At 39.2% G+C, this 21908-nt stretch overlaps 1 protein-coding gene across 1 annotated transcript in view; it reads right to left on the bottom strand.

The window, feature by feature from the left end:
• Window positions 1-1869: 1869 nt before the first annotated feature.
• The window catches only part of Agtr1 (angiotensin II receptor type 1), a 45677-nt gene continuing 25638 nt past the window's right edge, over window positions 1870-21908 (bottom strand). Inside the window, exon 3 of the mRNA XM_020158328.2 lies at window positions 1870-3858. Within this exon, the coding sequence (XP_020013917.1) occupies window positions 2732-3811 (1080 nt within the window). The 5' untranslated portion in view covers window positions 3812-3858 and the 3' untranslated portion in view covers window positions 1870-2731. The remainder of the gene's footprint in view (window positions 3859-21908) is intronic.

Raw genomic sequence — 21908 nt, 5'->3', positions numbered from 1 at the left:
GAAATAGCGAGAATAATCATCAAGGTTATCAATATCTATTTCATAAATGAGGTGGGAGAAAATGTCAATTTGATGGAATTAAAACAAAAATAAGGCATGAGGCATGACATTCATAGTAGTTAATAAGTACAAGAGACAGGGGATATGTAAATAAACACAATTATCTCCTAGTGGTCTTATCTAGTCTAACCCATCCAATGGTTTAGCAAGTTTAGTGTCTGCAATCCTTTGGACTGAAATAACTGTTAGGAGAAAAGCAAACTATTACAAAGGTGACCTGAACAATTTAAGATAGGATAAGTTTGCATTGTAATTTACAATGAGCTAGAATTTAATTTTTAAAGGTGAGTCTTTATAAAAATAAAGTAACATTGGAGTAACTGGCACTGTATTAGGAAAATTTGAAATAATGTGAAAGGAGAATAACAAGAGGCACATGGAACCACATTTATTCTCAAAATAACTCCGCCCTTGGGAATGTGAGTGTAATAGTCTGTTGGTGGGGGTCCTGCCCAGTGCACCTCGACCTCTGCGAATGACCCCTAGTCCCAGATCCCATCAGCTCCCAATCCTTTAGCACAGGTTATAGGGCCTGCATTGAGCATGTCAGCTGGCCCTGTGTGGACCTCAGGAGCAGGGAGGTTCAAGAATGAGGTCACTGGCCCCTAGGACATTGCTCCAGGAGGTTGTCTGGCATAGTTGCTTCCCTGTACCTTGATCCTTACAGTAAATTTCTCCTTTCTGCTTAAATTTAGTACCCCATGTTACTGAGGCTGTGGTGAGATATGTCAAACACGGTGGTATTATAAATAGTTTTAGGTTTTCTGGAAAATACCTGGTAATATGTATTAAGAATGGAAATACACTAATGTATGTATTAATGTGGAAAATGTCTGCGATCATACACTCAACATCACCACTTCCCAGAGTGTCAGGACTTTACCAGGTTCAAGTATTGGATACTCATCTCAGCATAATTTATGAAACTGAAAAAAATCAGAAAAAATAAATGTTTCAAGCTGGTGACTAACTGCATCAGGGTGTGTGTCTATTTCATAATGTTATGCAAATATGAAAATGTTTTATAAAATATTTAATGGGGTAGGAAACTGTGATGCTAGGTGTTAAGTGAGAAATCTGTATATAAATTTCTACATACTTTATGACTCTAATGTCGCTTAGATATGTGTATAATGAGCACAAAAATAGTAAAGCAAATGGGCTAAAATGTTAAAGTGATCATTTTTGAGCTAGAGAACTAAACATTCAAAAAATAAGAAACCATGTTATTTATTTATTTTTTGTTTTTGCAGCACTGGGGTTTGAACTCAGGGCCTACATCTTGAGCCACTCCACCAGTACTTTTTTTGTGAAAGATTTTTCAAGATAGGGTCTCTTAAACTACTTGCCTGGGCTGGCTTTTGAATGGCGGTCCTCCTGACCTCTGCCTCCTGAGTAGCCAGGATTACAGGCGTGAGCCATTGGAGCCCTGCTAGCATTTATTTTTTATTTTCTTCTGCATATGCTAAATTTCCTACAGTGATCATGTATGTAAAAGAATGTATTATTTTTATGCTTACAAGGAATGAGACATTTTCTGGTGTTACCTTAAATACTTTGGGAAATTCACAATGATGTTTATTCCATGTTTAGCAAAATAAAATGTTTTTGTCCTTACCTTTTTCCTTTTTTTGGTGGTGGTACTAGGGTTTGAACTCAAGGCTTTAGTGCTCTACCACTCAAGCCACACTTCCCGCACTCTTCTTTATCTTTTTACTGGTAGGATACAAAACAAACTTGAAATGAGAATGTTCATATTTACTCACAGTTATCTTATTTTTAAAATAAATCAACGTCTAATTTAAGAAATGAAGATTAAATACATTACAATAAAATTATTTTATTTTAAGATAAAGGTAACTTTGCCAGATTTTAATCAAATAACAACAGTTTACAGACAGACTACAGTATATATACATGTGTAGAATATACACTTTTTAAAACAGGAAGGCATACTTTATGATACATAATCGTTTGACCATAAACTATATACATTTTTCAGATATGACATAGCTAATGTGACTAGGGAGACACAACTACCTGGCACCAGAGTGACAGCAGTTTAACTTTTATGAGTGACTTTAGTAACACCAGTGAAGAAATGAGTTGTTCTACTGGACATATTTTGGCTGTGTGAATCTTTAAGACACTGGCTGAATTTCAAATCTTTTTAGCAAATCTACTTAGCAAATCTTTGTACAAAATGTGCAAGAGCCACATTTTCTAACAATTAAGCAGACACCAAAGCTTTCCTGCCCTTTGGAAACTGGGCAGAGTAACCTTGAACTCCCATCTCCTAGTGCTTGTCTAAAGGTTGAACGTATTCTAAATACCTTTATGTGGAAAGCAACAATGACAGAACAAGTGGAGACTGGGGAGATTGCATTTCTGCCAGTGAGATTTTCTAAATCAACACAGTCATCCAGTTTCTGACATCATTCTTTGAGCAGCCATTATCTAACTTAATGCAAAATGTGCCTTCGCTTTGTTTTGTTGCAAAGGGAAAGAAAAGCTTTTGTTCAGAGCATTAGATAAGTAGCTGAAGTCCACTTAATCCATTTTCTGCTTAATTCTGAGAAGTCACTCATGGTCCTCTGGCAGGGAAAGGCTGTGAGGAATGAGTCTCTGGATCCGTCTTTCACAAGGTTACTTCACAGACAGCTTTTGAACATCAGTCCACGTCAAAACATGGCGCTGGCTTCTTGGTGGATGAGCTGATATTATCCGAGGGACGGTAGGAGAGTGTGCTCATTTTCGTTGACAGAGTTGAGTGGGATTTGGCCTTTGGAGGAATGTATTTCAGAAGCTGGAGAAAATACCTTTTGAATTTTTTCCCCAGGAAGCCATAAAAAAGGGGATTGAGGCAATTGTTGAAATAAGCTATGCAGATGGTGATAGGCATTGCCGTATCCACTACATCTGCAATCTTGCAGTCATGTATGATGCCCAGCTGGATCAACACATCCAGAAAGGTGAAGATTTGGTGGGGGACCCAGGAGAAGAAGAAAAAAAGCACGATTGCCATAATTATTTTAAATATATCATCATTTCTTGGCTTGTTCTTCTGAATCTCATAAGCCTTCTTTAGGGCTTTCCAGATAAGAGTATAACTCGTAAGAATGATTAGAAAAGGAAACATGAAGCCCAAAATATTTTTGGTGAGACCCAGCCCTATAGGGAGGGTTGAATTTTGGGACTCATAATGGAAGGCACAGACCGTGATGTTGGTGTTCTCAATGAAAAACACATTTCGGTGGATAATGGCGGGCAAACTGGCCAAGCCAGCCATCAGCCAAATGACAATGCAAGTGACTTTGGCTACAAGCACTGTGCGACGGAGGCGGGACTTCATTGGGTGAACAATGGCCAGGTAGCGATCGATGCTGAGACAGGTGAGCAGAAAGACACTGGCGTAGAGGTTGAAACTGACGCTGGCGGAGGCGATCTTGCACAGGTAATTGCCAAAGGGCCAGCGGTATTCCATTGCAGTGTAGACAGCCCACAGTGGCAAAGTCAGAAGAAAGCATAAGTCAGCCAGGGCTAAATTCAGGAGGAAAACACTGGCCACTGTCTTCAGTTTCATGTAGAAGTAAATGACGATCACCACCAAGCTGTTTCCAAATATCCCCACCACAAAGATGATGCTATAGAGCGTGGGAATCAGGATGAAAATGTAAGCGTGTCTTCCAGCCTTGGGGCAGTCATCTTGGATTCTTTTAATACCATCTTCCACAGAGGTGTTGAGGATCATTTTGCTTTCCTGGGCTGAGTTAGGCTCAGACACTAGATCAAAGGTACCTGAAGAAAAGAAAAATTAAAGGTAAAAACAAATAAACAAACAAACATTTTTAACTTCCAGTTGTATGCAAGTTTATTTCTCCATCATAAATCCAGTAACTCAGCTATAGTTTTAGCAAAAAATATTCAATGCTATTTTCTGAAGAAACACTGTGAAGCAATAAAGGCTTGGATTGCATATTTAATCTCTAGAACATATTGCTTTTGTAGGAAGTGATGTGTCCTCTAGAGAAATGGAAATGGGGTTTTATGTGAATAAATCTGTACAGGTAAGAAAATCCTAGCTTCCAAGTTGATTGAAAACATTATCTAAATCTCAGAAAACACTACTGAATTAAATTATTCGCAATGATATAAAATTTTTTTCCTGAGGTAAGCAAGGCTAATTATCTTTAACTTTAGAAATGTGACACCTTATATCTTATTCTTTAAACAATTTATCCCATTTCACAATCTTTACTGTGGTATAAAATTTATTTACATCTCCCTTAAGTGGGAAGAATAGCTACTTTTAGTTTATCAAGAAATTGGTGATTGTGGGAATAGCTTTAAGAGGAGTAGGAAAGAGGGTTCAACACTTTGGGAAATAGCAATTTTTAAATGGTTTTACAGCCTCGACAGTCAGTAGCTGCTTATTATTTAACTTCCTACCCAGTCTAGCAAAAGGTTTTGAATTGCCCAGCTTTCATTCCTGCTAGCCATTACTGGGGTTAACTCTGAGGTTAACCAGGCATGTAGCCTGGAGCCTGATTACCAACAAGATACATCTTCAGTGAGGAAGTGGGGAAGGACAGTTCTTTAGGATTTTATGAACAGTCAGGAGTTCAGGAAGGAGCACCACGGACTTCTGCAAGTATCTGCTCCAATGTTTTACATCATCAGCTGAGTTTAGCTGTTTGTTTTTGTGATTCTGAAAATCAACACATTCTCCCCTAAATAAGAGCTCATCAGGAAGTCCGGGGAAGGAGGCTAAAGATGCTGTAGGTGCAGCATTACAGGATGTGGACAGGCGTGCTCTGAAGTGAAGTCAGCACTGGCACAGGCAAGGATAGCCAGGTAGGCCAGTGGTGCTGGGCAGAGAGATCCTGTCACTATTACAGGGAGCAGATCCCTGAGGTGTGTGGCTGTGTACGCCCCTGTAGCAGCCCGGGGAAAAAGAGGGACAGGACAGCACCACCACTGCCCTGCCCTGGTGGCTGTGCTTGGCATCCAACACAGCTGGACATGTGTTCTTGTTCATCTCCTTGCACAGGACAAGTCCCCAGTTGACTTTTAAGGAATAACTCATGAGAAGACAGGGGTTCCTAAATGGCCTCTTGCCTCTCTTGAGTAGGTAAAGTTACTGTCCCTATCTAAGTGTCTGGTTCCATGTCTTCATTGTATTTTCCTTTCACCCTATGGGAACATGGGCCTCCAGATGCATTCTCTGTGAAGCCTTCCCAGTTTTCCTGAGTTACTTTGGAACTCTGGATATAGGTTTTGACACTAATCACCTTGACATATCTGTCCACCGACTAGTCTGCCAGGTGCTTGAGGAGAGACCTGCTTGAATCATTTTGTTTACAACTGTGGGCCTTTTGACACTGCAGGAGGCAGATGGGAAAGGTTGCACGAGTGAGTGAGTGAGTGAATGAACAACCAAAAAGTGAACAGCAAGCAACTTGAATGCTATGAGTATAAAGGACAGAGACTAAGTTCTGAGGGGTTTATGAAATCAATTCCCTCCTTCTCCTCACAGAGAAAATACCCCATGTCCACCTCAGCCTCACTGCAGACTAGAAAACAGAAATGCCCAACAGAAAACCTTATGGTTTAGAAAGCAAAAGAAGATGGAAAGAGGGAATAGGGTCTCCTTCCCTCAGAGGGACTTTCCTGCACCTTGTTGACTTTTTCACTAATTGCATTATAGCCATTGAATTTGTGCCAACTTAAAATTATAGTTTTCTCAGATAAATATTTTTTATTGAATGTTGTTTACTTTATAAAAGGTTTGTGGGCTGGCAGTCATTCATGACTTAATAAGGATTAATTTTCGTATTTGCTATTCTAATATCTAGTTGTGATCAGCTGGATTCTTTGTTGGAAAAAATTAGAAATGTCAAGGTTAAAGAATCTCAGAAGTTGAAAGGGCTTGAGTGAAGAGTGAACTCTATAACTGAAGATTAGGAATATTTGGCTCAGTTTGGGTATGGGATACTAAAAGATAGAAAAGAATACACTTAATTTATGAGAATCTCGTTGGAACCCCAAGTTGCTAGGCAAGGAGGAAATTCTCCTCTCCCCACTCTTTCCGTTTTTGACCCTATTTTGAATCGGCTTGACACCATTAAACCTGTTTGGAGTGAGTAGAATTTTATTGACTAGTCTGAAGCTGTAAGCAGTGTTCACACCAGAATCATGCGGGAAAAGGTTTGCATCTGAGGGGACTAATTTACAAGCATAGCTTTGGACTCCAACACAAGCTGACATCAGTCTCTTCTTCAGTTCCATGGATTCACACAGACTAATATTTAATGTATAAAAGGTTGCCCTAAACAGTGAGCTATTTATTATGTTAATAAGCAGATCACTTGAGATACTCTAGACACAGCATTGACTACACTAATTAGAAGAACACTTTACAGGAGCATTTGTATAATGACCACTAATAAGGGGAATTTTTTTCATACTTGAGAGTGAAGGAAAGAAGAGAGAAATTTTAGGTAATTGAAACAGAGCAAGAACAGAAAGGCACAGATGCTGACAGCACATTCAGCAGGCATTCATCCATCCATCCCACAGTCAAGACGATCTGCTCTGTGCAAAGTCAAGGTGGTAACAGCCCTTCTCTTGATTTATAGTGAGTCTAGCTGGGGGGACAGCAGCCTTGCAGACAGAATAATCTCTAGTGTGTTGAACATTATGCCAGAGGCATGTGGAGTGTTCTGTGTTTGCCCTTGACCTGGCTTGGTGGGGGAGTACAGGATGTGAAAAGGGGACAGAATTTGGAGCATTTGAACTCTGGATGGTGTATGGGAAATAGAGTGGTAAGAACGTAAAGGGATTCCCTCCTTACCAATGACTACAGCAGCATCTACGGGGAAGTGCTCTTGTAAATTCACAGGTGTTGCTTCACCTTATTGGTAGTGTTCGGTTTCAGTGTGCACCGGGCCTTTCTGCGTGGAGGCTGATATAGGTCATTCTCCAGTCTGCATTGGGATCACTTTGTGAGCTCCCCAGAGAAACATGGTTCTCAGAAAAGAGGGAACAATGGTGACTGTAGATAATGATCTTATGTCATATATTTCAATAACTAGAAAAAGGATCTTGAATGTTTTTACCAGAGAGAAATGAAAATATTTGAAGAGATAGATATGTTTAACTGGATTTAATTATTACATAATGGACACATGCATTGAAATAAGTACAATTTTGTGTTTTTATGAATCAATAAAAATGAATTTAGTGATTAAAAAAACACTACAAGAGGCGCTGCCTCCTCTTATTTTTCCTATTTCTGGGTTTTGCCGTAGCCTTTACACAGGCTCTATGGTTTACATAAATCACACAGCACCATTTTCCCTTTGGGGAAAGAAGATGGGTTTGGAGCTAAAAGACCTTGACTAGAATCACTTGATGGCACTTACACAGTTGTGTGGCTTTGGACGGTCACTCCTTTTCTCTCATCATGAGCCTCAGTTTCGTCATTTGTAAGATGGGAACAGTGATTCTTATTGCATGTGATTATTGCAGGAATTAAATGAGATAATTTGAAAGTACTGGGCATATCTTTCCAATAGTGTATAATCAATATGTTTTATCTGAGTCTTTACCAGTATCTTTTGAATGTAAGCCAAGCACAGTAAGCATGAGAGATTTGAAGGTAAAAAAAAAAAAAACCAAAGGTTATCATTGGTAAGCTCCTTGTGTTGCCCTTATAAAGCTAAAAAATTCCAAACTGTTCTGAAATATGGGTAAAAAATAATCTTAAACAGCTGAACAAGTTTACCATGAGTCAGGTGGGAAACTTTCAATCTGCTGCAAACATGGGGCTGGTCACTGTGGTTAAACCACACTCACTCATCGCTTGCTTTTGTATTTCTTGAGTTTCCTTGGTTCCATAAAATAAGCGTCAGAAAGAAGATTTTCTTCTTTATTTCTTTTTTTTTAAAAAATATTTCCCAAGACCTTTGATTAGAATATTAATACAAATTTAAGCTTTTAGGCAAGCCAAAAACCAATCTAACTAAATTGTTCATTAGAAGCTCCCTTTTTTAATGAGTTTGCAATCTAAAGAAAAAAAATACGCGGTAGTTTCCTATGACAATAAAGAGAAAACTAAAAGAGCAAGTAATTATATTTTAGAATCATCTTCCATCAAAGTATCTCTCTCAAATACCAAAAAGAGTAGGCCAGTGTTTGTAAGTCATTTGTTTATAGTGTTGGATAGCTTAATAACCATCCTATTCAAAACCATTCTCTTTATTACACCTACTTTATAATTCAGACTCTAGAAAGCAGCTGTTTCTCTTCTTATGTGTCCCTCATGTCAGAAATACTACAGGGAAAAACTGTTAGTAAGTATTCACTGTGAATTCCTTGACACATACAAAGTGGCACTAAAAAGAGTTGCTGCTGGTTTCTTGTTAGTAATCCACTTGTTCTCATTTCTTAATATTCTGTGCCTATCTGGGGACTCTATATTTCCCTTTATCTCCTCAAATATTTTAAATGTCTGTATGCTAAAAACACCTACCTGTTTCCCTATTGTAGGTCATGAGATATGAATTCCATTTACTATGTCTGTGGGTTCTCTGTTTTTGAATCTACCTTCTTCTTAGGTTCTGTTATCTTTGTGAGTTGAAATTTGGCCAGAGTGAATTTTCTTCTGAGGTTTAAATGTTAGGATGGTGGTAGCCTGTGAAACTTTGACTTGGGCATAGAATACTCGATTGATTTAGAAGGATTTTTAATGACAATTTTGTGAACTTTTCAACTCATTCTTTTTTTTTTCTCTTGTGGCTACTCTAGATTAGGCTTCCCCCCCCCACTCTCAAACTATGGCTGGTCTACTGAAGTTTTCGAGGGTTTGGTCATAAATACACAGTGATTTTGCCATTGCTGGCTTTAACCACTTGAGTCTGGTGGCCCTGACTTCCACATGAGAACTTGATCTCAGCAATGTTTCTTCCTTCTCTGGTCCATGTGGTCTTCACTCTTATTCAGAACCACGACTCAGTATGTTCTGTTCAGAGTAGGAAGGAGAATTTCCATGCCTGCTCAGTCCATTGTCTTCATCTTGACTAGAAGCTGCCCTATACCTTTTTGGAGGTAACACTTAAATTATCTTCAATAAACTTTGGCTCACAGTCATGCCATCTGATGAAGCATCCAGGCTTTTCTGGGCTGCATTGGCCACCGAGCTGGGAATCTTGGTAGCCATGGAGAGCAGAGCAAGGCTGCATGCCTGGCATTGTGAACCACATCTGAACTGGTTCCAGGTCAGACTCACATGAGAATGTCATGCTCAGGACAGCAGTCCTAGTCTAACCCCCTTCCTTGAAATGGAGGTGATTTTGTACAAGCTTGCAATTCTGGAGTGAATATTTCCCTCTATATAAGACATATTTTATTAAAATTATTGATGTCATACAATACAAGACTCAATATCCTCAGACTTGAGGAATGGCTCTGTGATAATGTCTAAGTGATAAACAGTGGTTTCTGATTCTCTTTCCACATTACAAAAATGTAAACAGGGCATGTAGCTTTATTAGTTCTGCACATGACCAACTGTGGCAATGGTGGGTAAGTGTTCTGCCATTCCCAACTAGTGTTCCCCCAGCTTCATCCAAACTTCAAACCCAAGAGACCAGCTTTATGAAAGGAAATTCAGAAGTTCCTTTCAACTTAGGACATAGATGTTGATGAAAGTAAAATGTCAGTCCCAAGTTTTAGTTTCTGGGGAGTTATTCAAGACAAGTATTTAATAATGGGGCACTAAACTACAATTAAGCTTCTCTCCACTCGGAAATCTCTGCTTATCTTAAATTAGAGTTTAAACAACTCAAAACCCCAAGTCTCTCTCCCTATCCCACTGGCCCAACCTCTTGACTGTTTCTGCTGTTTCTTTTTTATTTCAGAAAGAAAAGAGAAACAGGTAGGGATGAAAGATACGCAATCAAGTCTAATTCACATGCTTTAAAAGCCTTTCTTTGACATGAAGAAAATAGTTTTATTGTGTTAAGTATGAAGACTCATGAAGGGCTTTCGAGGGGAAGGAAGAAAGGGGAGCTGCTGAGACAAGGAGAGAAGGAAAATGAGAAGTAGCTGGGAGTTGAGCCTGCATCTAAATGAACCCCTCTTCTTCCACTCCCCAATTCTTCAAGCTTATGAGCTCGCAGAATTTCCTTACTCGAATCATACCCACATTTCAACAGATCAGCATCTTGCCATCGGGGGAGGAAACACTGTTTTAAGACGATGTTCAGAGACTGCTCAGTTTTCCTATGTCAACTGATGAAACAGGTAATGGCAATACAGATTTTTGGAATAGCCGCCTTATCCAATTTGTGAACAAATCCCAGATTTCTGACCACTTCACTTTTACTTCTTTGCAACTTTAGTCCAGACATGGAAGCAGTTTCATTTCTTTTTTTATTTCTTTTATTCATATGTACATACAATGTTTGGGTCATTTCTCCCCTCTTCCTCTAGCCTCCCCCTTTTTCCTCACCCCCTCCCTCTCCCCCCCACCCCCTCAATACCTGGCAGAAACTATCTTGCCCTTATCTCTAATTTTGTTGAAGAGAGAGTATAAGCAATAATAGGAAGGACCAAGGGTTTTTGCTAGTTGAGATAAGGATAGCTATACAGGGAGTTTACTCACATTGCTTTCCTGTACATATGTGTTAAATTCTAAATTAATTCTTCTTGAACTAAAACGGTTTCATTTCAAATCCCACTATAGGGGCGATGAGAAAAGCAACTGGCCAGGAAAGGGATTACTAGTCAATTTGGACCCTTAAGATTATGATAATATAAAATTTTATGATAATACAGAATATTATGATTTTTATGCTAGAGATTACTGCACACATGGTAATTCATTTCACATTAAAGTTTTTAATACACAAACCACATAACTATCAACTTGAAATGAAGCTAGAAGGAGTAAATATTCAATATATTTTCCATGTTTCTCTAAGTTATGGTTGCAGTAGGAATATTCTTTGAATAATAGCTTGTAATTGTCCAGCCAGTCCTGGACAATGTGGAAGGAGACTGGAGTTCTAGTTTTGGCTTTCCCACTCACTAGCTGGGTGACCTTAAGCCAGTCACGTGGCTTCTCTGGACTTCCGCATCCACAAGGGAGCTGAGGATTTCCTAAGCGCTAAAACTTCATGAAGACAAGGGCAACTTGATTTGACCAGCAGAAATGACCTCTGATACATCCTTACATCGGTTCTCTATCTTTATCCATATACACATTTCTATCTCTACACGAATTCAATAATTCTCTATATAGAGCACAAGACCCAGATTTAAGGGATGCAGGGGTAGTTAAACACACACAAATCTATAAATGCAATACAGCACATTAACAGAAGCAAAGACAAAAACCACTTGATCATCTCAATAGATGCAGAAAAGGCTTCGACAAGATCCAACACCACTTCTTGATAAAAGCTCTAAGAAAACTAGGAATAGAAGGAAAGTGCCTCAACATTGTAAAGGCTATAGATGACAAAACTACAGCCAACATCATACTTAATGGTGAAAAACTGAAACCATTTCCCCTAAAATCAGGAATGAAACAAAGATGCCCACTATCTCCACTCCTATTCAACATAGTACTAGAATTTCTAGCCAGAGCAATTAGGCAAGAAGAAGAAATAAAAAGAATACAAATAGGTAAATAAACTGCCCAAATATCCCTATTTGCAGATGATATGATCCTATATCTTAAAGATCCAAAAAAACTCTACCCAAAAACTCCTAGATACCATAAACAGCTACAGCAAGGTGGAAGGATACAAAATCAACTTACAAAAATTATTAGCTTTTCTATACAACAATAACGAACAAACTGAGAAAGAATATATGGAAACAATTCCATTTACAACAGCCTCAAAAAAAAAAAATCAAGTATCTAGGAATAAACTTAACAAAGGATGTAAAAAACCTCTACAAGGAAAACTACAAACCCCTGAAGAAAGAGATTGAGGAAGACTACAGAAGGTGGAGAGATCTCCCATGCTCATGGATTGGTAGAATCAACATAGTAAAAATGGCTATACTGCCAAAAGCAATCTACATGTTTAATGCAATTCCCATCAAAATCCCAATGACTTTCATCACAGAGATTGAAAAATCCACCCTAAAGTTCATCTGGAAACACAAGAGACCCCGAATAGCAATACTCAGCAAAAAGAGCAATACCAGACTTCAAACTATATTACAAAGCAATAGCAATAAAAACAGCATGGTACTGGCACAAAAACAGACATGAAGACCAGTGGAACAGAATAGGGGGCCCGGATATGAAGCCACACAACTATGTTCAACTTATCTTTGACAAAGTCACTAAAAATATATGATGGAGAAAAAACAGCCTATTCAACAAAAGTTGCTGGGAAAAGTGGTTATCTGTCTGCAAAAAACTGAAACTAGATCCGTGTCTATCACCCTGCACTAGTATCAACTCAAAATGGATCAAGGACCTAAATATCAGACCCAAAACTCTGAAGTTAGTACAGGAAAGAGTAGGAAACACCCTGGAAGTAATAGGTATAGGCAAGGACTTCCTCAATAGAACCCCAGCAGCAACTAAGATAAAGGATGTACAAATGGGACTACATAAAACTAAAAAGCTTCTGCTCAACAAGAGAAATGGTCTCTAAACTGAAGAGAACACCCACAGAATGGGAGAAAATATTTGCCAGCTATACATCAAAGGACTGATAACCAGAATACATAGGGAACTTAAAAAACTAAATTCTCCCAAAATTAATGAACCAATAAAGAAATGGGCAATTAAACTAAACAGAACTTTCTCAAAAGAAGAAATTCAAATGGCCAAAAAACACATGAAAAAATGCTCACCATCTCTAGCAACAAAGGAAATGCAAATTAAAACCACACTAAGATTCCACCTCACCCCTGTTAGAATGGCCATCATCAGCAACACCACCAACAACAGGTGTTGGTGAGGATGTGGGAAAAAGGAACCCTCTTACACTGTTGGTGGGAATGTAAACTAGTACAACCACTCTGGAAAAAAATTTGGAGGCTACTTAAAAATCTAAACATTGATCTACCATTTGATCCAGCAATCCCACTGTTGCAGATATACCCAAAGGAATGTGACACAGGTTACTCCAAAGGCACCTGCACATCCATCCATGTTTATTGCAGTGGTATACACAATGGAATTTTACTCAGCCATGAAGAAGAATAAAATCTTATCATTTGCAGGTAAATGGATGGAACTGGAGAACATCATTCTGAGCTAGGTCAGCCAGGCTCAGAAGACCAAAAATCCTATGTTCTCTCTCATATGCAATCTTTAGATCTAGGGCAAATGCAGCAATGTGGTTGGACTTGGATCACATGACAAGGGGAGAGCACATATGGGGGATATAGAAATAGGTAGAAAACCCAAAACATGAAAGCATTTGATATCCCCACTCCAGAGGAACTAATACAGAAACCTTAAAGTGACAGAGGTCAACACGAGAAGGGGATCAGGAACCAATATAAAGATCAGTTAGAGATGAATCAGCCTGGGGTTGTGACACATTTGTACATGAAAGCAATGTTAGGAATCTCTCTGTATAGCTATCCTTAACTCAACTAGCAAAAACGCTTTGTCTCTCTTATTATTGCTTTTGTTTTCTCTCCAAAGAAATTAGAGATAAGGGCAGAACAGGTTCTGCCTGGAAGTGAGGGGGGATGGTGGGGAAAGAGATTGGACGGGGGGGGGGTAGGGGAGAGCAAGGACCCAAACAATGTATGCACATGTGAATAAACAAATTTAAAAAAAAAAGAACCCTGTATTAAAAAAACACATGAAACGACTTTTACCTGTCACCCAAGATGAAAAAAAGAAACTCGCTATAAGATTATTATAGTCACATTTTTTAGCTTGCTTTCTAAAAATTAACACTCAAAGAAATGTATCCTGGTTGTGGCCTCAGGATAACGAAATCAAGGTTACAGGTTTGGTCCTATCTGTTGCATTCCATGTATGGCTAACAGCTGGGAGCCTCTCAGGCATCCTGATTTACTTATTGTCACTCAGAGGTGAAAGGGTACAGAGAGATTGCTTCCTGGTTGAAAAGTAATAACACCATGCCCCAAAGTTAGGGGGTCAAGATTAGTGAGGCACAATGTTAAAACAGCTCCTACAAAACGAACTTAGTCTCAGGTTCTTTGTGGCAAAATAAGACTTTTTAAAGTTTAACAGTTAGTAAGCCACCAGATAAAAACATAGGACCAAGGGCAGAGAACTGGAAAAGAATATCACAGAAAAGAGTATCACTTAATATATTAATGATAATATCATAATTACATTGGGCAATGTTTTGAAGAGTTTAGGGACTTCTGTCCTAAGAAAAGGAAGGCTAAAAGAATTATGTTGCTTTTGTTCTGACCTAGTTATATTCTTTAAATCCATCGTCTTGTATGCACTATACTTAAGTTTTTATGTTTTTTCAAAATTAAAATGCTGTATAACTTGAGGGACAGAAGAATGGGTTGGCAGGGAAGTGCTGGACGAGAGTCCTCGGAAAAGTCTGCCACACAATCTTACACCAGTCACTTAATCTCTGACTTTGTCATTCCTTCAGTAGCACAAAATATTTAGAATGGGAATACAAACACCTGTTCTCGCCTCTATTTCATAGTTTGACATCAGCAAAAAGTGAGTTCTTTGGAAATCATAAAACACTGTGAACATATAACCCTTTCCTAATGCAAAGGTAAATGAAATGAATTTAATGAGGGAAAGCTCGAGACTTGAAAAGTTTAACAGAAATATTCAATTCCAAAATTCAGCAGGAATTCTTTCCATTATTATAACCTAATGCAGCCATTTTAAGAATCATGACAAGGCACTTGGTTAGTGCTGAAAGAAAGACAAAAAGGAAGCTATTACATGGCTTCCATATTTAATATTTGTGACAGCAAGCATTTGGGTACAAACTGGGACCCTTAGGCAAAATCTGACCAATAGACATATTTTCTTTGGCTCCCAGAGTGTTTAAAAATCTTTAGGATTTGAATTCTCTGTAGTTCACTAACTGTTCTCTAAGTTTTGATTCTTTAGGTCAGTGTTGTCCACAAGAAATATAATGTGAGCCCACACAGGTAATTAAAGTTTCTAGTACCCGTATTAAAAAGTAAAAAGGAAAACAAGGTGAAATTAATTTTGATAATATATTTTATTTTATCCAATGTCTTTCCTATCATTCACCATGCAGTTCCTGCGTGGTATTGAGGTATTTTACATTTTCTGCACCATTTCTTCAAAACGTAGAGTCTGATTTATGCCTCCAGCACATCTCAGTTGAGTCAGGTGCCACGTTTCCTGTGCTCCTGGCCTTGTGAGGCTGCAGTGGGCAGCATAGCGAACCTGCTTTTCTGAAGTCCCTGCCTGGCCCATCTCTCAAGGACTCTGAAAGCCTTGGTCCTGGGAATACCACTCAGGAATTTGTCAGAAATACAAATGTCAGGCTCCACTCCAGTCCTACGGAACCAGAAAATCTGTAAGTGGGGTCCAGGGAGCTATGTTTAATGAACCCCCCAGGTGATTCTGAGATGTATGACTATGTGGAAAGCCCTGCACTACAGGCAGCTTAATTTGTAGCTCTGGATTAAATGCTGATAATCATTAATGGTCAAAATCAAATCCAGTGAACAACAGAAGTACCTCAGACCCGATGTTTTCATATGGCCATTACGAGGCAGGCATCCAAAATGGAAGCATGAAACTCTTTCACCTTAAGAACTGCTTTTTAGACTGTATTTCTTTTACACATTCAGGACTGGTATCAAGTGTGTCCAGCAAGATGTAATCTAGTAAAATGCTCCTGTCACTTCTCACAGGTATGGGAGATTCCTTTAACTTGGGAGAAGTGGGAGACCCACTCCCTTACCACCACTGAAACTGAGCTCTTCCCAGGCAGGGAGCACGATGGCAGGGTTGGGGTAGAGGGAAGGAACACAGTTGATGGGAACCAAAAGTTCTGAGTGTACTGCATGACTTAATTCTAATGATGGCGGAGTGTGTCTTGTCACTTAACCTGTGACTTTGATCTGGAAAGTGATGATGATATTTGTGATGGAGGATGCTGAGGTCATGAATATCAGTCCACTGGCTCCCAACACCGATGGGAACATCCAATGAGATCAAGTGTGGGAAGATGCTATGAGATCCCTCGGTGTTGTAAATTCACACTGTGGTGTAAATGATTAATTATGCACACTACAAGAGAGATTGTGAAAATCTATGTGGTGTCAGAAGTTAAAACAACAACAAAAACTAAGGTACAAGCAATGGGTAGATTTGGGGGATGGGAGGCTGAAAGACAGTTCTGCCAGGCTTGGTAAGAACTCGGGAAGTCTAGGTAATTTTGAAATGTAAATTGAAATGATACTATACCCTGAATGTAATAAAAAAATTTAGACCGTTCTATCTACTCTTATCATTCACTTCCTTTCTTTATCAGGCTACCAGCACTTTCTAATTAAACAGCCTGCGATAAGAGGCAGGACGCAGGACTAATAAAAGGTAAACAACATTTTGCCAACTGAAAAGTAAAAGGAGTGACGCTGCTTCCTGTGAAAACTTCATTAGCGATAAGTGAGTTACCAGATGTCACACATCAGATTTGAAATTAAAAGATAGCCCTGGTATTTGTGCACAGTCTGAGCAGGAGTAAAGACGAGCTCTTTCCAAGAGAGCTGCATGAGATAAAGCACCGTGTCTGCCTTCTGATTGCTTGTTCCTCCTCCAAGTGTGAGATAAAATTTGTTTCTCGGTTTGCAAAGTGGGGAGAGCACCTCTGCCTAGCTGGACTGGGTAGTGAAGCAGCTCATATTACACACAGCAGCTGCTTAAGGACAAGGAGACAGTGTCTGAACATCCTATGCCACACCAAGGCCACCATCACCTCTTGTTTTTAACTTTGCCATAGTGATTTCTCCTTTTCTCACCTTCAACTTCACCAAGCAATTCTGCTTTTACTACCAGCAATGAAAAGTCAGCAACTGTCAATGCCAATGCTTGAACTCGGTTGTAACAACCATGTTGATACTTCTCTTTCTTCCTTGCTTCCTTGCTTGCACTGTTCTCTTGCTCTTCTGCTAGCTAAGCCAACTCTCTTCTTGTTCTTAGTATTGCAGTTTCCAATCCGAAAGCAACTGTGATCAGGGAGGGAGCCCCATAGCAGGAAATAGGACAACACAATTTTACTCAAGCCAGCAGAAGTTTCAAATGATAAGCTCTAGTAGGATGGAAATGTCTAAACGATCTAGTTTTTTATGAACAAATATAGCTGGCTGAACTTTGTAGTTCCTTTGCAATTTCAAAACCTTTGCAGTCGCTCAGTTGTAGCTGAAGATCATGGCTGTTTGAAATCCTTTGTGTATTTTTTCCCCAATTAATTTTTGATCCTTTTCTCCTCTTGTAAGATGGGCGATGCTCACAAATCAAATTAAGAGGGTGAAATGAATTATCATCCATGAGCTTCTCTTAGAGAAGTATTTACATAGAACTTATCTATATGCAGAGGTCCCACAGAACACTTAATTTTTGGGGGACCATCAGTTACTCTTCAGATGCTGGAGATCCAGGAGCCTCTGCACTCTGACCTTCACAAGAAGGAAGATGGAGCACCCTGGAGATGAGTAGCAATGCCAATCAGGAAATGTCAATTTCATCTTTCAGCACAAAGTGACAAACAAGGGTTCAGTTGAGCTTATTTGATATACAGCTATGGTATTCTTCTCTGTATTTCTGCTGATATCTGAGTCACAGAAAGAACTCATAGTATTGGTTCACTATTGATAGCAACACTCATCATTATTTACGACCAGTGAGCACTTACCATGTGCCAAGGACTGTGTCAATTGCTTCAACCTCTATAAAAGCCATGTGAGGGAAGATGAGGAAACAGGCTGAGTGAGGAGGTCCTTCTATTTTTGACACTTTGACAGCACTTTTCTAGGCTTTAATGGCACCATTTTTATTTATGGTTTAGCCCAGAGTTTTTCAATAGGGAGAATTTGCCCTCCAGGGACTTTTGGTAATGTCTGGACATATTTTTAATTTTTATAACAGGACAGTTACTAGCATTTAGTAGGTAGAGAGAGACCAGTGAAAGTGCTAATTATTTTACAATGCACGGAATGGGTCCACACAACACAGAATTACCTGGACCCAAATGTCAATAGTGGTGGTACTGAGAAACCCTTCTCTGGTCCCTACTTTTTTAACTTTGACAATTTGTAGCTCTTACCTTATACGAAATAGGTAAATTATATATTGCATTTTATTAGTGGTTTTATTTCATGTACTGTATCTTTCCAGGAAAACTAGAGATGCCCCAAAAGATAAAATCTTATTGGATAAAGCCTCAAAAACCCAAGTGGTGTTGGGTATTTCATTGGAGCTCTGAAACTGGGAATTGACTAAATGCCTGCTTGTGGGTTAACTCTAGAAACTACCTCTCCAAGCATTTTATAGGAAGCTAAGATTCTGTATGAATACACTGGAAGGGGACACAGTGGATTAGGTATGGGAGCTTTAAGGAGCTGATGACTGCTGAGTTCACCCCAAGATCTCCACTGTAGGGCAAGCCATCTAGTCCGGAAGTCAAACCCTGCCCTCTGGTGGCATCACCCCTGTTGACACTATGGAGCTCTGACTAAGGGCCACAGTATCTATTCCTTGGGTCTGAACTGCAATATATGAATATAATTTCAGTTTTCGGTTTACTTTGGCTCTTCTACTCTGTGGAACAGCACATCGCACAGAAGTCATCAAGAGGCTCCTTAGAATTAAGCCAAGCAGAGAGAAGTGAGGAGGAAAGGATAAACATACCAAGGAACAAACAACACTTTATGGAGGGTTTGGCAACCAGAGTTCAGTCACTCAGCTTGATTTTCTGTTACTTGCCTCCTCTACAAAATTGCTTTTCTGACTCATCAGGTCAGAGTAGTTGGTTTATAACCAAGAAAGAACATTACTGAGAAAAAGCTTTCTACCAGTATCAAATAGGCTTCCATGACCAAAATTCTATGGCCATAATTTTAATAGCTTGTTGGTTCTTGTGGTATTTTCCCTTTAACTTTCTTAAAGACTAGTTCAAAGAGAAAGGCATCATGAAATCTGAAAGACCAGATAAATCACAGGAAATTATATTCCTCCTCATTCCCATTAAGGACTCTATTCTCTTACTATGAAAACTCCACTAAACTTCTTATCACAGAGTGCAGCCTTTTCTGTATACCGATGCCAAATGGGTAACATTTTAGTGCGGTATTTGAAGTTGTGATATGCAACTCCATGGGAGACAAACAAGGTCATTTACAAGGTCTTCTCATTGAGAACATCAGAGCTTTCAAAAGATACACTCAGTCTTTCCTGGATAATCAGGGTAAAACAGAAATGAAGAAAAAGCCCACAAAGTACAAAAATAGAGAAGCAATCAGATGCAAACACTCAAAATTTGGAGGGGAAAGATGTGGTCAGTGCTGACTCTGAAGATTAATATAAAAAACCAAAGTACTGAGTTACACAGCGACGATACGTAAGAGGCTGAAGAGCAGGGGTCAGTTGACTGTAGGATTAGTAGGGATAAAAAAAGACTTAGACCAAACACTGGCCTGGAATCAGGGAGGGGGTTGTCTCAGAGGACTTTACAGTGCCTCTCTAGAAATTAGCACCTGATCCAAGTCAGTGAATCGTCACTGGATTTTGATGTGACAAATGGGAATGGTACTGTGAAACTTCTACCTTGTCCTTGAAGAATGTTGTAAGGTGATGTGTTTGAAGTAATTTCTTTATAAGACAATGTATTGTGCACACTTGGTATTGGTAGAGTAGGTAATGTTAAAACAAGCTTAGTAAGTGGCTGGAGTGGAAAGTCAACCTATATTCTAAGAGACACATATTCAGCATTTGGAATCTGAAGAGGAACGTGGATTTGGATAACGGAGTCTGCTGGCTGCAGTCACAGCAGTCTGGGTGAAGATGGCCTCTCCGCTCTGACTAGTCATGTCATCAACTATAAGTTACTCAAACTCTTTTGGCCTCAGTCTCCTTATATTTAAAATCAGATAAAACCCAACTGATCACTGTTTTCATGAGGGTTCAGTAAAGCATGGGGCAAAGGTTGATATACACGACATGCTTGATAACTTCCATGTGTTATCACTATTATTGTATTTACGCCCTTGCTTGCATCACGTCCCCACATGTAAACCAAACTACCCACAAAATTTACCTTATATGCACAATTTGTCACATTATTAGGACCAACAGGCTGGTTGAATTGATGTTAGTAACCTTTAAATGTAATAGTATTGGAGCTGTAATCTGTTAGTAATCCCAAAAAACTACTTGAAGAATCAATTCTTAAGAAATGAGAAAATAAACATTTAGCAGACAATTTTTTTACATCTATGTGTATCACCACAGACCTTTGGCTGGTGAATCATACTTCAACTAATTAAGTATAAAAATGTCCTTAAAAATGCAGAACTCAGAGAAAAAACTTTTCTTTGTCTGCACGTCCCCTAAAGTCTCTTCCTTGAATTTTCTGACTTACATGTGGCAATTGTTCTTTAACATGATTTCACAAGTTACTTTCTAATAATTACACAATGGTATTATTTCCAGTAATAACATTTTGGAGTTATTTTATGACCATGTATAAAATAATGGAAAACCAAATTAGGCTGAATTTTTTTTTTTCTCTCAGAACAGGGCAGGCAGGTTTGTGAGGTTCATTAGAACTTTGTGAGAATGACATAGTGGGCTAGTGGTTTGGGATTATCTTGATACGAAGACATTACAATTCACTGACAATGTTTTGGAAAACAGTGTATTCCAATAGCAATTGTTGTATACATAAGGCTGTGATCAGTGTAAAACTTTCCCAAAGAGAAATTACACAATCTCTATGTGATAGCAAAAATGAAGACATTCTCTTTATGTACAAAGTCACTCTGCAACTTCAGGACTTTGAATTTAGGCTCAGAGAGTAGCTTTATCTTAATGTGGATTAGAAATTTTTGCAATAACAGGAAATTCATGAGTCAAATTTATTGCTTTTCTTCTTCAGAGTAATACAAGAATATGCGTGTATGCCCTTTGTCCTGGAAACATCCACAGGTACTGTGTTATTACTGGTGCCTTGGTTGTCTGATTATTCAAGAGCAGTATATTTAACCGCTGTTTTTTACTCTTCTCTTACTTCCCTGAAACAACTGAGGTCAGCGACTCAGAGCATTTCACTGCTAGAATGCTCCCTAGAAATTATGTGCCCCGGGGTTCGCACTCAATACAGGGTCTGGGAACAACACAAATGGGAGAAGTGGCACAGAGGTGAAAGGAGGGTTTGCCCCTTTCTTGGAGCAGGTCAGAGAATTTGCATCACAGCAACAGCCACTTGTGTCAGTTGTGTTGGGGGGAGGGGTACAGCCAATTTTAAAAGATGAGCTTGATATTTCACATCTTACTGAACTATCTTATTCATGGATATTTCATTAAAGCAAATGAAGACACTAACACTGTGAAACCAGACAGAACTCTTCTGTAGATCAGATTTGGGCTTAGCGGTGCCAACTTGCCACTTAGGATCTAAGTCGACCACTGTAAATTGTCCAGGAAACCAGGAAAGCAGACTCTTCAGAAGAGACTGCAGACTCTTCCATGTGGAAGAGAGCCTCTGGTTGCTAGAGAGCCTCTTCCATGTGGCCCAGGAGTTGGAAGAGTGGGCAACACAAGGATGGGATAGATGGGAGGAGGGATTTCCCCTCTGCTCTCAGCCAGCCTTGCTGTC

This window comes from Castor canadensis, chromosome 17 (assembly GCF_047511655.1).
Source record: "Castor canadensis chromosome 17, mCasCan1.hap1v2, whole genome shotgun sequence".
NCBI lineage: Eukaryota > Metazoa > Chordata > Mammalia > Rodentia > Castoridae > Castor > Castor canadensis.
This window is presented reverse-complemented; position numbering and strand designations above follow the sequence as displayed.